This window comes from Aspergillus flavus, chromosome 2, assembly GCF_009017415.1.
Source record: "Aspergillus flavus chromosome 2, complete sequence".
In the NCBI taxonomy this organism is placed as follows: Eukaryota; Fungi; Ascomycota; class Eurotiomycetes; order Eurotiales; family Aspergillaceae; genus Aspergillus; species Aspergillus flavus.
In genome coordinates this window covers 567,380-582,871 of record NC_092409.1, presented here as the reverse complement: position 1 = coordinate 582,871, position 15,492 = coordinate 567,380, and the positions used below count along the sequence as shown (strand labels likewise).

General features: G+C 46.5%; 7 protein-coding genes across 7 annotated transcripts; 4 read left to right on the top strand and 3 right to left on the bottom strand.

Moving 5' to 3' along the window:
- Positions 1 to 38: 38 nt before the first annotated feature.
- F9C07_9597 (uncharacterized protein) lies at positions 39 to 666 on the top strand (the record flags this gene model as incomplete). Its single annotated transcript, XM_041284958.1, has 2 exons — positions 39 to 132; positions 182 to 666. 2 exons carry the CDS (start codon positions 39 to 41, stop codon positions 664 to 666), a joined length of 579 nt encoding a protein of 192 aa, XP_041142041.1.
- A 756-nt stretch (positions 667 to 1,422) lies between these two features.
- On the top strand, positions 1,423 to 3,503 carry F9C07_2125500 (G-protein alpha subunit-domain-containing protein). Its single transcript, XM_041290213.2, has 3 exons — positions 1,423 to 1,937; positions 2,000 to 2,677; positions 2,730 to 3,503. The coding sequence occupies exons 1-3, from the start codon at positions 1,504 to 1,506 to the stop codon at positions 3,346 to 3,348; spliced, it is 1,731 nt and encodes a 576-aa protein (XP_041142040.1). The 5' UTR covers positions 1,423 to 1,503; the 3' UTR covers positions 3,349 to 3,503.
- A 1,856-nt stretch (positions 3,504 to 5,359) lies between these two features.
- On the top strand, positions 5,360 to 6,352 carry F9C07_2197648 (uncharacterized protein; the record flags this gene model as incomplete). The annotated part of the gene is made up of 2 exons (XM_041284956.2): positions 5,360 to 5,961; positions 6,211 to 6,352. The coding sequence occupies 2 exons, from the start codon at positions 5,360 to 5,362 to the stop codon at positions 6,350 to 6,352; spliced, it is 744 nt and encodes a 247-aa protein (XP_041142038.2).
- Positions 6,353 to 7,111: 759 nt separating this feature from the next.
- F9C07_9595 (uncharacterized protein) lies at positions 7,112 to 7,742 on the bottom strand (the record flags this gene model as incomplete). Its single annotated transcript, XM_041290203.2, has 3 exons — positions 7,112 to 7,345; positions 7,406 to 7,649; positions 7,711 to 7,742. 3 exons carry the CDS (start codon positions 7,740 to 7,742, stop codon positions 7,112 to 7,114), a joined length of 510 nt encoding a protein of 169 aa, XP_041142037.2.
- A 1,828-nt stretch (positions 7,743 to 9,570) lies between these two features.
- F9C07_2276814 (uncharacterized protein) lies at positions 9,571 to 10,531 on the bottom strand. Its single transcript, XM_041290202.2, has 3 exons — positions 10,057 to 10,531; positions 9,876 to 9,995; positions 9,571 to 9,816 (listed from the first exon to the last, which is right to left on the bottom strand). The coding sequence occupies exons 1-3, from the start codon at positions 10,175 to 10,177 to the stop codon at positions 9,758 to 9,760; spliced, it is 300 nt and encodes a 99-aa protein (XP_041142036.1). The 5' UTR covers positions 10,178 to 10,531; the 3' UTR covers positions 9,571 to 9,757.
- A 1,173-nt stretch (positions 10,532 to 11,704) lies between these two features.
- F9C07_9593 (uncharacterized protein) lies at positions 11,705 to 12,379 on the top strand (the record flags this gene model as incomplete). The annotated part of the gene is made up of 2 exons (XM_041290212.1): positions 11,705 to 11,893; positions 11,987 to 12,379. 2 exons carry the CDS (start codon positions 11,705 to 11,707, stop codon positions 12,377 to 12,379), a joined length of 582 nt encoding a protein of 193 aa, XP_041142035.1.
- Positions 12,380 to 13,041: 662 nt separating this feature from the next.
- On the bottom strand, positions 13,042 to 14,334 carry F9C07_1180942 (uncharacterized protein). Its single transcript, XM_071507693.1, has 2 exons — positions 13,991 to 14,334; positions 13,042 to 13,928 (listed from the first exon to the last, which is right to left on the bottom strand). Exons 1-2 carry the CDS (start codon positions 14,243 to 14,245, stop codon positions 13,431 to 13,433), a joined length of 753 nt encoding a protein of 250 aa, XP_071363510.1. The 5' UTR covers positions 14,246 to 14,334; the 3' UTR covers positions 13,042 to 13,430.
- Between the last annotated feature and the right edge of the window lie 1,158 nt (positions 14,335 to 15,492).

The following is a 15,492-nucleotide window of genomic DNA, read 5'->3' as shown; positions in this document are numbered from 1 at the left end:
CTTCCTCTATCATTTATCTGGTGTGCACAGTTGAAAGGATGAAGACCACATTTCTTACCTTGCTTGTTCTCTTTGTCGGCCTAGTTGTTGCGTCGCCGATGTTCCAAGCCGATGATGATGAGACTGTTGAAGGTAATTCCATAGGCCCCAATGAACAGATGGTATTATAACATGTTCTTAGTTTCTGAGAAAGGACAGTGTGACTGGACAGACCCGAGCTGCGAAACTTGGGATCCGATCAGTTGCACCTGCCAGGACGAGGGCTACGTTTCCCAGAGCGAACCCTGGGATGACTCTCCAGATGTGAGCGGTGACAAACTTAGCAGCCGCGCGGTAAAGATTCGAACACGCTCGACGAAAGGCGTGAAAGGCTTCTACAGTGGCAAAGTGAAAGGAAATTGGGTCGCAGTGGATAACGATGCTTATCAGAAAGCCAAGCAGGCAGTTTTCAAACAACTATCTTCGGACCCACTGGTTTCCTTCGGGCAAGTTGATGATTTATCAAAGAAATTCAGAGCCAAAGGTCAGTCGTGGAGGTGGACTGGCAAAGTTGACAAGAGGAAGCTTTCGGAGCAGGCTCACACAGACCATGGGCCTTTCGGTCAGTTCAAGAATTGGCAGGGAACTAGGTTTTATGACTTCACCTTTTATTTCAGGGTGACTTGAAGGGTTGTTGAGAGACCAGAGTCAACAGTGGGTGCAGTCGATCAGCAGGAAAAGTGTTTTTATATGTAGTTCGTTGTAACTCTGGGATTTATGCTGTATAACTAATAACTCTGTATCTGAGATATTAACTATTGTCCGCTTATAAGACCAGTAGCCTGAGTAATTCCTTATGAGACCGTGGCAAGACACAAATCTACGAAGAAGTTAAAAAAGCTAGTTGCCAAAGGGTTTTTCAAGAAGCTCAATCAAACTAATAGATACAAAAAAAACATACAATAGGAGGGATTCGCCGGTGGTCATCCAGCCAACTATTAACCTTCTGGTATGTGGCTTAAGTGCAGTCAGTACTCAGGATGGATATCAGTGGGGGGTTCCGATGTTGCTAATTTCTTTTGGGTTTCGTGAAAGCTTTTGCTTGACAAACACGATCATTGGTGTAAATTACTTCGTGCTTGGGCCGGATTATATATCCGGTACCAGGGGTCACAGAGCTCTGCCAAAGGAGAGTCTGCAGCCTCCCAGAAAGAAATCAAAGAAAAAAACAAGAAAAGAAAGGAAACCAAAGGAAAAGAAAAGAAAAAGAAAATAGGAAAAAGGAAAAAGGAAAAAAAAGGGGGCGGGGAGAAAACAGAGAGAAAGGAAGATGGCAGAAGGAAATTAACTGCTCGACAGGGAAATGAAATTTTGTAATCCCTGCACAAGGCTGAACCGGGCGGTGTTAGGGCACAGGCTTTAGAAGCTCAGCCTCACAGCCATTCTGTTAATTCCCCCCCCCCAAGTATCCTGACCTAGCGCGCAGTCATACAGGTTGCTTTACGGCAATCCCTTTTCACGAAAATGGCGGACCCTGTCTCGATCATTGGAACAGCTGGTGCGCTGGCGAACATTATTCAGATCGTGAGCCAGACGATAGTTGCCATTCGCGACTTACAAAGTGATTGGAACGATGCAGACCTTACCTTCCTGAGTCTAACAAGTCAATTATCCGCCTTGCGTCTTGCGTTGACAAAGATAGAGGAATGGATGGGTACTGATACCGGGGATGCGCATCATCAGCTAGTGATGGATTTGGACGATTCCATCAATTGCTGTAAAGTCCTACTCAAGAAACTGAAAGGTCTGGTGGACAGTCTACAGCAGAAGCAAAACGAGGCTCTGAGCTTCCAAAGCAAAATAAAACTGGTATTTGGCAGGAAGAGCATTGATGATATCCAGAAGCTGCTGGAGCACCAAACGAACGCTCTAAACTTGCTTCTGACTGCGTGCAACTGGTTCGTACCTTGCTCGATACACCCTCAGAAAAAAGGCCTTATATTGATATTGAGATTTCAAGTCAAACTGGGGCTGAGCAAAAGGCCTTGCTTGTACGGTCAAGTAGCCGAAAGGTCCTTCGCCAAATGAATCTTGATTCGGCTTCGTTAATAGTTCACCGTGACACAGATTCAATCGCGACACAGATAACTGATCATTTATCAAAGTTGTCCTTTAGTTTCTCTTTTGACCGTGAGGTTTTTACCTCCAACGTATACGAACGTTTCTTCCGTGGGCTCACAAGGAGGGTTCTGAGATATCCACAAAACAACGACGCCCCAGCAGTGGAGCGGCCGCGCGAAACTAGCCTTGACGATGAATGGCAGCTATCCCGGCAGGCATTCTTACTATTCGGTGGTGACTACAGTGATACGGACACTATTCTTCAAGAGATACTCGGCTCAGGGGACAAGCAAACCATCAACGTTAGCCTCGAACTTCAACGAAGTGCGGTATACAGGTTCGTGATCCAGAGCGCACAATCTATTATTGCTTCCCTGAAACATGCTGGTATCAAATTGCATTGTGATAGTAGCGCGGTAGATTGCGACCTTTTGCTAGACTATATCGATGATCTAGGTCCGACCAACCGTCTAGATGTGAGCGTAGGAGAGGCAATACGCTCATTAACACATGACCCATGCATGGAGAGAATCCGCCAGTCTCCTCGAGAGTTCAATATCTCAGACTCCGCACTATCGTAAGTATGCTATCATCTCACCTCCTTGGTCTAGGTATACTAACTAATATAGTCTATTCGACGATATAGACCGCATTGCGTCTCCAGATTACAACCCTACAAGCCGAGACGTTCAAATCGTGCGAGACAGGACATCAGTAGTAATTGAATTACATGTCACGTACAAAAGACGCCGCGACGCATGGAAAGAGGGAAAGCCAGAGGCTATACTACTGGACGTACATCTTCTAGATGTGACGCTACGCTTTGGGTCAAATGGCGCTTACAACTTTAATGACATATCAACCATTTTTCTGCTCGTCAATCCTGCCGGCTACCACGAAGTCTTTCAAAACGAGTCTCTAGAGACTTCATTGGTCCCTTGCAAATCCAAATTTGAAGCAATGCTACGATCTTCCTGGTTCCCACAGGACAAGAGAATTGCCGTGCTTTTCAGCGAACCTGCAGAGTCCACATCCAACCTCGCCGCTTGTCCCTTCACAGAGTATATCTCAGGATTCACAGGAAATAATGAGCCAGATGCTATTACTCAATTTCTGTCACGTCACTTTCAAAAGCTGCGCCCTAAACAATTTCTCCTGGGGGTCGGAATGGGAGCATTGAGAGGCTTTCCTGGAGAGTCGGTTATAGAGAAGCTACTTCTTGTGTCTGAAGTTTTGTTAAGTATCTAGTTCAACTAAATCACCTCATTCTAGGGCTAAGATAGAAGCGGACATTACTCTGATGTCCATTTATTGTAGTTCACTTTCAAAAATATAAATCTGATGGCCAGGGTTGGACTAGGGATACTGTACTTATATAACCATTGACCAAGTTAGTCTAGAAGGCATCATATTTAGTAGGCCGATTTTAGGATCATGATCATAATTACTTGATTGACGATTATTATCTGATCGATCAAGACCTAAACAACATCTCTCTAGGTCATCCTATACGCCGGGCCAATTGGGACCGCCGGCGACAATCGCTTGCCAACATGAAACAAAGCCTCTACAGCTGCAACGTGAAGGGAAGGTCTCAACACTTCTGATATATAGCAGTAACGTGACTAAACCGGATGAATCTGAAAGTCAACTATTTGGTCTAGAAAGGGCGTTAATTAGCAAGGCAGATGCATAACTCTACTGCGCGGCTTAGACATTTATCAATACCAGCTATATATATATGTACATTGCAGAAAAAAAAGAAAAACATACAACAGAAGGGATTCGCTGGTGGTCACCCACCCAACTACTAACCTTCCGGCGTGTGGCTTAAGTACGGCTGAGCGGACGGGAAGCCCTGTTCTCCACACCCTATGGTCGTATGTACTAGACTACAGTAATCTTGTGGTTGTTAGCCTTACAATTGAGGGTGCGCATTGGTCAATTCATCGGAATTGATTACTAAGATATCCAGTAAACGAACTACCTGAAAACAGATTCAGCTACGATTGTATCACCTAGGGACTGGAGAATTATAAATATATATGATATACATGTTGTCAATATCCCTCTTAAACTGTGCAGGAGCCTCGAGTGGTTAAGACTGTTTGTTCTATATTCTGTGGTGATGCTAAATGTTGCAATGTCGGATATATATATACCGACTGTTATTTGATGATTGAGATTATGGACAGATCATCAACTGGCTTATCTCACACTCAAACCCTCCGCAAGCCTCATGATAGGCGGAACGATAAGGGGATTCTTTGGCTATGGGGCTCCGAGTGGAGGTGATTGATACTGGGAAGAGTAAGATGGGGGTGTTCGTCTCAGCTCTGACTGCCTATCAAACCTTATTCCGACATCCCCCATTTTTCGACTTTCTGAATTACGTTGTTTCTTTATGATTCGTATCATTTCATAGATTATGAACTCCCACCAAGCCATCGTGTCTCAGCCTCCCAAAATGGAAATGGTGTGGCTGTGCCCGCCACCGCGACCACGCCGTCTAACGTGAAACCCGACGCGCCGTCTTTTATCCCCGTCACGAATGAGATCTTGCTATGCTGCCGACAAATCGAAGGCCACGAAGCGGAAACGGTGGAATTATTCTTCGAAAGATGTAATAATGACATCAACATCGATCGTGATTCTCTCCTCTTTTTTCTCGAGGAACACATGCGGGCTGACATGCAGAGTGTTATCATAAGAAGACGGGCGGCTGACCTTCCTCTGGATGACGAGGTCGTTTCAATGCTCGTGAAACATGCGGACTGGACATCAGTGGAAGCTCTTTTCCAAAGGTGTGGAACTGAAATCTCGGTTACGGAAGAGCTATTAATCAAAGCGGCCGGGAAACGATGTGGCGCAGGCATGATCCGCTTCCTTTTCAATAGAAGGGCACCCGGGGTCGAGATCAGCGAGAGCGTTTTCATCGCGGCAGCAGAAAACTATCGGGGCAAAGAGGTTATGGAATGTTTGTTTGATGACCTTGCTCCTGATACCCCACTGACCGAGAAGGTCATTCACAGCATAGTCAAGAACGCACCTGGTGGCCTTGAAATGATGAACCTCATCTTGGATAGACAGCAGCCCGGCTTCGTTGTATCTGAGACCATCCTGGAAGAAGCTGTTTCAAGGACCTGGGAAACAATGGAAATGTTCGGCTCAGAACAGGCCGTTTGCATTCCCATTGATTAAAGAGTCCCTTGAGCTTCTTGGAAACGCCTTCCCTATTACTGATAGTGTTATCGTCGCAATGGCCAAGAGTCCCAGCCCGGACGCTCCCAGAGTACTCGAAGAGACGCTTACAAGGTTCCCAGGCGCAGGGATGCCGGAGGAAGCTGTTCAAGCAGCAAGTAAGAATCTCGGTATGATTCCGATCCTTCTAGATCGGGTCCCTGGTCAAGTACCGATCAAAGAAGTGCTTGAACTGATCAGCACCTTAGAGTATGGAGAAGAAGAAGAAAAGGCACTGCCCGCATTGAAGGCGCTCCTTGATCGTCAAATCGTGAGTGCAGACGAATCGGGGATCGCGACAGTCGCCCCCAACTTTTCTGCCTTGAAATACATTCTTGTCGAACACAAGCCAGATGCCCCAATTACGCAAAAGGTCCTGGTCCGAGCCGCAAGCATCGCATCATCCATAAAACTTATGATGGAGAAGCTCAAAGACCTTATAACGATCACGAAGGAAGTAATCCTAGCCACAATTCGGAATTGGCAAGGAGCTGACACCATCAAAATCATTTCCTATCGACTAGGATCAGTCCCGATTACCCGCAACGTATGGAAAAAGGCAGCCATAGAGAAGCCAGAGTTTATGACAGGATTCCTCTTCAGACTGCAGCGGGATCTAAAGCCTTGAGTCGTATTAGAAGATAGTTAGCAAGATAGCCACACCGATGCGGAAACAAAAGCCACCGTGACTATGGCTTTCCTGAATCTTGTAGAAGGCCAAGAAGCGATCGATCTACTGCAAGCATACCCATATGACTGGGAACAAAAAGAAGACCACGGCTTTGAAAACTTGATTCAGTGACTTCTGCCAAATGATATTCCATCACCGGAGACTGAGCAAGTGGCAGCGATTATCGTGGAACGATGCAGCAATGAGGTCATCGAAAAGTTCCTGAATACCGAGCGTCAAATTTCAATCACAGACAAGGTAATGCAAGCGGCAGAGAGAAACCAAAGGGTTAATAAAGAGGCTCTGTTGTCCTGGCTTGCTGAGAAGACAGAATCAGCGTGATGAGCTTTTTCATAGAACCCTATGATATAATTTACTTTGAAATAGAATGTTCAATATAATATGCTTTTTATTCATGTACCTTCTAGTCATGATTCTATGCTTGGATGTGGTCTTACCGAAACAACCTCAACACCTTGCTTGATAAGTTTCTGCCCAGACTCCTTCGAACTATGTCGAGTAATCCCACGAATCTTGTATTTCTTATAAAGTCGGGGATCTTCAAGGATGGTATTGATGCCAGAGCCACCCTGGTTGCCGGTGGCGCCGAACACAGTAATTATCTTTGATAACCAGGCCCCATACAACATACCTACCTACCTAGAAAACGACTCACATTCTTTATTACGCCTTAAAATATGCATGTAGCGTTATGACTAAATAACTTGCTTGAGGTTAGCATACTAACAATGTATGTTACAATTCCTTCATGTCGCAGCCCGCCCCGTCGGACATACTCCATCCATATCAGCAAATAAGAAAAATATACACAATAAGATCAAGAAAAAAAATCATAGACCTCTAAAAACATACAACAGGAGGGATTCGCTGGTGGTCACCCACCCAACTACTAACCTCCCGGCGTGTGGCTTAAGTACGGCTGAGCGGACGGGAAGCCCTGTTCTCCACACCCTATGGTCGTATGTACTAGACTGCAGTAAAGAAGAGGATTATATAGAGTGCATCCGTGCCTCATTGGTATAACGTTATGGTGTAGAATTCCGCATTCTTGATCATCATCATATCATGTTCTTGAGATATTCAGCTACACTCCTCTCTCCATGGCAAAGCTTCCTCCAAATATGCGGACAGCAGCTTTTCGGTGCTCAGCTTATTGTTGATACCACATCCCAGGTAACGAGTAAGCATGTCCCAGAGATCCTGAGATCCTTCCGAGTATTCCATGAACCCGGACATCGCGATCCTCAAATTCTGGCCGTCATGAATGGCGATTAGAATGCGCACGCAGCATCCTGCGAAGCTGAAAAGCATTACCTAGCGGAAGAGGTGAATAGCATCAGCAGCGACTCAGATGAAAGCGACGTTGAAACTAACCGGAACAATGAGGTGATCCAGGAGAGTCTCCGTGGTCGGGCGGGAGTGCATAGTGGCAACTATCATCATGACCTCTTTCCGAAGGACCAGCTCGGGGTCCTTGGCCTCGCTGTGGTGCATGATGGCCTTGATGTGCGGGAAGGTAGTATGGCTTGAGCAAGCGTAGAAGGAGTTGATGGTCCAGTGGTAATCGTCTCGATAATCATGATCGCGATGGTAAAAAGCTGGGTTAAGATGGAAATCCCTGGTTCCAAGTAAATCAGTCTGCCCTGAAGGATAACACAAGATTATATGTTGGTACTTACGTGTTCGCGCTCGATTTGGTGATCAAAGTCATATTTGGCATGTCCTCTTCGCAGTTGAGCCGTCGGCGTGACATTTCCATAGCTAGGCAATCGCAAAGAATGCCAGCTTTACCATAGGAATTTCATGGTCTTTACCGAATCTCACTGCTGCTATATCGATTGCTGCGACGTTATTCAGGCGCCGTTGAGTCTTAGGATCTTCAGGATCCATCGGATGCTGTCTAATAATTTCATGTGGCAGTGGAATCTGCACTGGCAGAGCCTCTAAGCTTTCTGATTCAAGTGACTCGGGCTTTAGACCACGTAGCTCTTTGTACATGTCCCGGAGCATGTTATACATTTCTATGCGTTGCTTATCCAAGTTCTCCAATAGGTCGATGCGCGAAACGCGATCACATAGGGCACGGATAGCTCTGATGATGAAAGACATGACCAAGATGCTGGAGGGACATGATCGTTGAGTAAGAAAAGCTCAACGAGTGAGTACCGTGCGTGGATCGATAATCTGTTGCTGAGGACATTTCCAGAGGGGGAAATAAAGAGAGGTGAATAGAATGTGGGATGTTGATGCCATTTGAAGCGCTACTGACACAGCACCTCTCACTCTATAAACGTCTTTCTTTAGTACAATGAAACTGTATTTTCCAAGGAATGGCATCAGAAAGCATTCTCCGGTGAGCCTCTACTTAGCAAGGTTTACTATCCTCATTGCATTGGTACAGGTATTATTCAATCTCTCATGAACGCGGCTGAGATCTATGTTGATGTGAGACTGAATTATTTCCTTGCTTTACCATTTGACTATTCCCTTGCTTTACCATTGAACTATATTTTACCTAACCGCCAAACTGTATGGGTGCGCATGTTGTGAATGCTTTCATATTCCTTTCCGTGCCTGTCCAGTCTTATGGACGGCACTGGCCATGATTCTAATTTCTGTAGGAGGTGTCGAAAGGTTCTAACCCTATGACGATGAATAAAGCCTCTGTTACATACATGAAGGAGGAATGTATTATAAGTAGAGAGATTTATTCAAATAACTATTCAATCTTGTAGCCGTATATCGCCACGGCTATAGAATACTTATGTAAGATAGACTAGATTATTCTAAGATTGCTATCAGCTAATTTAACGTCTAGTATTCTTCAGAACTTGTTCCTTGGACCGCGTATCTGTAAGTAGGGATAATAGAAGTTCCTGATTTTCTTCTCTAAATACTCAATACTAGATGAGCTGTAACATGCTTCTTTTTTAACTCTAAAAGATCCTGAACCTTTCCGCGCCCTAGTCTTATGGTCCAATTAGAACCGCTGGAAAACATAACCGAGAGTGGTACAGCAAACGCCGCTGCTGTAAGGCATATTGTATTGGGTCCCCTGATATAACTCGCTGCAATAGTCGCTCCTAGCTGAGGCCGATGGATTGAGCGGAAACCTGGGAATTGCAAGAAGTTGTAGCTGCTGTGCACCATAAGTGCATGCTCAACATCACAATGGGTCCTTCATGGATAAACACGCACTATTACCAATACCCAACATTCCATGACAGGTTAATCGAGTACCTAGCTCACCGCTATATGGAAAGACCAGGCTCGAATACGAGGTTAGACTGGACAACCCGCTAAGCCGAAAAGACTAGTCAACCATGGAATAGCGCTAACTCCAAGAATGGCTCAGATCGTCCAAAGGATCTGAGATAGTTAGGTGGTAATCTGACTTATTAGACCAAGTACTAGACCACCGAAGAATCAGAGCTTCGTTATACCCTCAGTAGTTGGGCTTTAGCTGTAGGCCGAGATCACGACGAGCTGCTCGCTCCCGGACCATGTTAGAAAGTCTCGAGGGTGCTAAGGCTTTAGCTGTATCGTGTACGGAATGGAAAGGACTAATATTTCGGGAACACTATCGCCAAACTGCACACTCTGCCTCACAAGCATCCTATCTAGAGCACGTTTCTCCAAGCCCAGAGACTGAAGTTCGCATGAACTAGAAACAATTCAACCAAGTTTAGACTATATATCTTTCAACAAATCCACATCTTCCCTAATTCACTCGCAGTGAACTATGTGGGCCGGATCACCAACGGGTCTAACAGCAGGCGTGCATTCTATAGTATATTGTCAGAACGTTGCTAGGAATCTTATCTAGCCCGGTAGGAATACGTACTTCCACGAGCGATAAGCCCCTCGCTATTTACCCAATAAGCGCAGGCTTCATAATCAGAAAGCCATGTATTCGTGTTCCTGATAGTACATGCTTCGACAACCTCCCATTTGTTTTGCAGATCTACAGGTTGCATGATTAGTTTGAAGAATCTTGTCACCCACCACCCCCCAAGATCACTTACTGTCTGTGAAGATATAGCTGTTCTGATTTGCAATCCAGGTTCCGTCGGCAGCCTGAGCCCAAGCGTGAGCAGTACCTGCCAGCGAAAGAGTAGCAGCAGCGACGATCGAATAGATTTGCATCTTGCGAGAGTATGATGAATGTGACTGAAGAAAATGTATCTGAGTAGTTTTAGGTATTGTCTGATAATCAAAAGAAATTCTTTCCAACTTGGTTGATCGATACAGACTTTATATAGTAGTAGTAGTCTATTGGGATCACTCCGCCTACTACTAGATAAGCGATGGTATGTCGGACCCTAGATGAGGCTGAGCGGACCCCAAAACCTTAAGCGCCCGTCTACTGCAACAAAAATATCTGCAGACAAGCGCAGATACGCTGACAACCGATTGTTGGTAAGCACTAGTTTATTGTTTTCTAGTATTAGCTTTTTTAGGCTTTAATTAATCTAAGCACTAGTGCATCTACAGGGGCAGTGCAAAAGTTGGAGACTATTTCCTACTCACCGTCTATTACCCACTAGCCATACCGCCTACTTCCATCGGTATAGTCTAGTATGCATGGACGAATGACGCTTCCCGAGGCCCAGAAAAGGAAAGGCTCATCGGGTGTATACTTACGGCAAAGCCAATAGGACAACGTGCATACATTTTTAACATTAGGGTTTCCTTTGCCTGCTTCGTCTACTTAGTCTGGACTCTGGTCGGACTGCCTGGTGTTGGTCTGCGTGATCTGTCTGGTCTGCCTCGTCTGCCTCGTCTGATTGAACTACCTGGTTGGTCTAGTTGATCTATTGAGTCTACTTACCCTAGTCAGTCTGCTTGGAGCTTTAATCTGCTTCGGCTATTTGGTATGCATGGTGTAGTCTGCTGGGTCTAATTATCTAATCATATGACTGTGAACCACTGAATCAATTAGAATTGGCCTAGGGACGGACGGAGTAATCCCCTGCCGGTTTGTGCTGGCAGGACATTGATAATGGTTGGAAGATATAGGGGTCCAATTGATGCCGCATCAGCCTTTTTCGACTTTCTTCCTATCTAACTTTCCAGAACCAGGTCCAGTGATCATTCCCCAGCGGCGGCCCGGCAACAAGGATCGAGGGTTCGTGCGTGCGTATGCGTCTGTGTTGGCTGATTGCGATATCAGTCAGGACGTGTTTTTAAATTTCCTAGAGGATTCCTTCCAAGCGAGCAAGGTTATTTGGCCCCTCACTTCTTTTTCCTTCTGTCTAGCCGTGGAGTCATAGTCGTTGACTACGGATACAGGCTTCAGCATGAATCGAGGCCGTCTACGTCGCTGCCGGCATCGTGGGCTTGTTCCCCGAAACAGCCGCTCAAATAACAAGTGTCATCGTCCAAACAGTGGCAGGAACAGCTCGTGAGATCCAGTCCTGGCACCGCGCGAACACCTTTCTTGACCGGGTGAACCAAGACCTCTTCATGCCTCGCAGGCTCTACGCCATGGTCATGGCCTTTAAGGACGATGTCCCGGGCTAGCAAAGCGGAGCCCTTGGCCTACTATCTCAAAAGCTTGGAAAGACACTCTTTGGAGTCGAAAAGGTTGATATTAACCAGCCAGTCGAGAAACCAACGTTCGACCCTGCCCCGACAATCGCGAAGTATACGCACAGCGACGAACACCCAGAAATGAACATGGTCAAAAAGCACTTGAAAAATATCAGACTTGCCAGCGGTAAGACCCATGGGCAGATTGAGCTCCCTGTGGCTGCACCGTTCGTACATCCCGATTTAGATCGCGCTGCGGCACGAGCGATGGAAGGCAAGGGGAGGGTGGCCGAGGGGTCGCGCGAGAAAGTGAAGAGCGCCGGGGCTTGGGTGCAGGATTACATGGATAGAAAAGCGCAGGCCTGATATGTGAGTACTACGTTACTCGTCTTGTTCGGTAATAACTTCGCTAACAAGAACCAGGAAGCCAAAAACCCAGGGTCCAGTCTAGCTGTTCCAGAGTTAGGACGCAAGGGTTTTGTCTCACGCTACAACTACCCAAACCATCCTGTGAACAATGGAAAAACTTCTTCGGTACTTCCTGGGGGCTTGTTGGGGAGCAGGTCTGGTCTAATTGAGCGGGCTGCCACTTCCATCAAGGAATCACACGACTCCAAAAGAATTGCTCGAGGGGAACCTGGAAGTGAACCGATTAAAGAGAAATGGCAGCGATATCAGCGCAAGAAGAAGCCCGGCCTTGCTAAGAATGTTCTGCAGCAGGATGTGCTTTATCTCCTCAACGTCAACATGCCGACCGAGGACGAGTTGCAGCAATCAGTTGCTCAATTGGAACATCTCATGCAGCAGGCTGGGTAGCGTGTACCAAGTTGAGTCTCTTACTTACTGTGAATGTGGAATAATATAGCTTGGACCATAAATTGCATAATATTCATGAGTAATGCGTTCAAGCCCATACCCTTCCCAAGGCATCGGTACATGTATATTGGTATAAACCTTTCGGTGGACTTTGCGGTTAATGGAGTTGTGCCGCCGTTACTCTGCAAGCTTGATAACATTTCCACAGGAGTTAATATCCTGTCTAGCATTAGGATTACTACTATGGAAGCAGAGGGTATGTATTGTGTATAAATGGTTTATAAGGTTAGTGTAACAATAATCTTTTTCTTGTCTACGCAAATTAAAAAAGGAATCTAGACATCTTCGGCTACTCTAGACGACCTCCATAAGTTGTTTGTAGAAGCGAGTCACCTTGGATAGATTGTACGCCCTTAAGCCTCGGCCGTCATGGGCAGCCATAGTGATAGCTCTTCGTCAGAGACTAGCGATGCTAATGATGTACACTCATTAATGCGGATAATACAACCAAGAATGAGCTAGTAACAAATGCAATGTAACTATCAAGTGAGGATAGTGATTGATTGCGAGGAACTAGAATGGGTCTCTGTTGTTCGTTGAGCTCGTATGTCCTCCGCCTTGGTCAAAAGCCTTCCAGAACAGCATGAGAATCATCGTCTTCGAATGCTGCTCTCGGCGGCTGATCAAAAGAAGGGTATTTGGTTCTTCTTTTTCGATACAGTGACCACTATATGACCACGGAATCTCGACCACGACGGGGATTTGGATCCAGGAAGAATTGAGAGAGTATCCGTACGTCTGCCGCGATCATCGAAACAACCTGTATGGGACATTGGTGATATCCTCAACGCCCCTTAAGCAGCTAACCTTGAGTTAATATGTCAGGCAGGTCGCCATCCTCCATGTCAAGGTCAAAATTACCAGGTCACAGTCTAGTCATGGTCTCTGGAGGAGTCGAATCACTCTCGGCTTTGTCCTGTGCGACAGCGATGCGGGACGTTTAGTGAAGGATTTAATCAGAACAGACATGCTGTCCGATCGCGACAGCAAATCATTCAGCTAGAAGTGGCCGTGGAGAGCTCGCAAGGTCATCCACATCCTGTTGCGCTTCCAGAGAACCAAGGTCAATGAGCGGAGCCATTCCATCCGAAGGACCCTGTGAAGAAGAAGTCACAGCCTCAGCCAAATACCGTGGTGCCTTTGGAGATCTGAGATCGAGGAGAGGAGCCACTTCATCCGGGGATTCCTCGACGGCATAATTCGAGGCTTCCTCTTGAAGGTGACACCACCTCACAAACCAATCCGCGTACGCATCTTGGGCTGCAGTTGTCGCATAGGTGTAATTTGGCACTAGAACAACCTTCCGCACGCCACTGACATCGATCTCCTGTTCCGAAAGGGTACCAAACCGCGTCGCATATCGGGGGAGGTTGCCGCCTTTTGCATAGCCAGCTTCAAGAGCTGACATCAGTAACTCTTCTTCCGCTAGGTAGTCCTCTTGCCGCCAAAGACGTTCTTTTCGACCGATGTCGATCAATATTCGGCATGCCTATGGAGATTTAATGTTTCAGCATGGGATTGTCCTTCTTGAGAATAATGAGGGAATCGCACTTGAACTAACAATGCGACAGCACATATGAAAATCACCGCACCGCAAAGCGTCAAGACGCACTTATCGTAGGTTGATAGTATGCGATGCGAGCTTGACAAAAAACCATCATCTCCCCATTCATCGTGCGTACTTGCATGGACAGCGGTTGCACGCGCCACATTGGAGAAGGACAAGAAAGCCAAGAGGACAAGCTTTGGAAAGCAAAGGTTTATCGGCCCACTGAAGCCGAGGACACGGACCATAAACGAACCCATCAATGATCTCAACGACCGAAAGTCTTTTGTATTTTGAGGCGATCAACAATGCCGTTCGTGGATGGAATTATGATAACAGTACGAGGGGCAATAGGAAGGAGTCAAAATTTTCCATCCTGGTACTTTTCTTCGAACCCCGCGCTAACGATCCCTGTCGTAAATCCTTCACAGTCACAAATTAATAATAATATCTAACGGACATTTGTCCTTGTCCTCCGTCGGTCCAGCAAGAGCGCCTTCGGGTTAACCCGTAATAGATCCTCATTGCCACCAGAGAGCCAGTCAGAGAACTTAAGAACCCCCATGTGCGAAGACTGACTGGTTGGTTGCCCCACCGGCGCATTAGGACTCATGCTAAACTCTCTGCTTGGCTAAGATTTTAACTATCGTCGCCAAGCCTATCGTAAGTCAAGCCGAGCAGAGTCACGGAGTTCCCTCGTTTAGTTTCCCTTCACGACTGTTTTCTGTCAGCATAAGCATTCAGAAAGATTCGTCATCCCTTCGGAATTGACTCAGCATCCTCCATTGCCGTTCACTACTCCGTACTCCCCAGACCCTCTGCGGAGTCTGGAGAGGACGGAGTTCCTGGAGACGGAGGGCTCCGAAGTTTAGCCAGAAGCGCAGTCTATCGGTTAATTGGAGTCTTCGCTACTCTGAGCACCGTTGTCCCGCTTGGTCTCCACTTTCCGGCCCATCGTTCCAAATCGACCCATACCAACGTAAATTTAACTCACCAGGAAAAGCACTAAACTAGCGGACCTCGATACGAAAGATCACCAGAGCGAATCAAATCACCACGTGGGCTGTTAGGCTGGAAACCACTGACTCGACAGTCGAACCAGCCAACTCATCTCTCGTCCGACGTGAGTGGATATTTCACCAAGTCCCGTAGAACTCGGGACTGATTCCACAGACTCCGAGATGAGCATTAGTCCCAGGAAGGCAGGTGGACATGTGCTTGTCATGAACAAAGCAATCGCAACCCTTAATGTCGGGGGGAATTTCCTCCGTTCTGTAGGTCGAGCTGTATGTACTATGCTTCGGCTACTCAAGGTATAGCCTCCCCGGTCCCATAATAGGAGCATGAGGTGGTAACTGCAGCTGGCCAGACGCTTCTGAACCTTGTCGCTCATTGAAATAAAACGAGAGGAATGTCCGCCTGAAATCGTAGGGAACCGAGATCTTCGTCTTCCGCAAGCTCGCCTGAACCTAGACATTTATTTAATTATTTATTGTCTTTCCCCTAT

Bases quoted from the DNA above. Each gene is read 5' to 3' on its own strand.
- F9C07_2276814 (XM_041290202.2), bottom strand. From the start codon at position 10,177: ATGCAAATCTATTCGATCGTCGCTGCTGCTACTCTTTCGCTGGCAGGT. The intron at 9,996-10,056 runs GTAAGTGATCTT...TGCAACCTGTAG, and splicing joins CAGCTATATCTTCACAGACA to ATCTGCAAAACAAATGGGAG. The intron at 9,817-9,875 runs GTACGTATTCCT...AATATACTATAG, and splicing joins GGGGCTTATCGCTCGTGGAA to AATGCACGCCTGCTGTTAGA.
- F9C07_2125500 (XM_041290213.2), top strand. From the start codon at position 1,504: ATGGCGGACCCTGTCTCGATCATTGGAACAGCTGGTGCGCTGGCGAAC. The intron at 1,938-1,999 runs GTTCGTACCTTG...TGAGATTTCAAG, and splicing joins CTTCTGACTGCGTGCAACTG to TCAAACTGGGGCTGAGCAAA. The intron at 2,678-2,729 runs GTAAGTATGCTA...TAACTAATATAG, and splicing joins ATCTCAGACTCCGCACTATC to TCTATTCGACGATATAGACC.
- F9C07_1180942 (XM_071507693.1), bottom strand. From the start codon at position 14,245: ATGGGTTCGTTTATGGTCCGTGTCCTCGGCTTCAGTGGGCCGATAAAC. The intron at 13,929-13,990 runs GTGCGATTCCCT...AAATCTCCATAG, and splicing joins CTGTCGCATTGTTAGTTCAA to GCATGCCGAATATTGATCGA.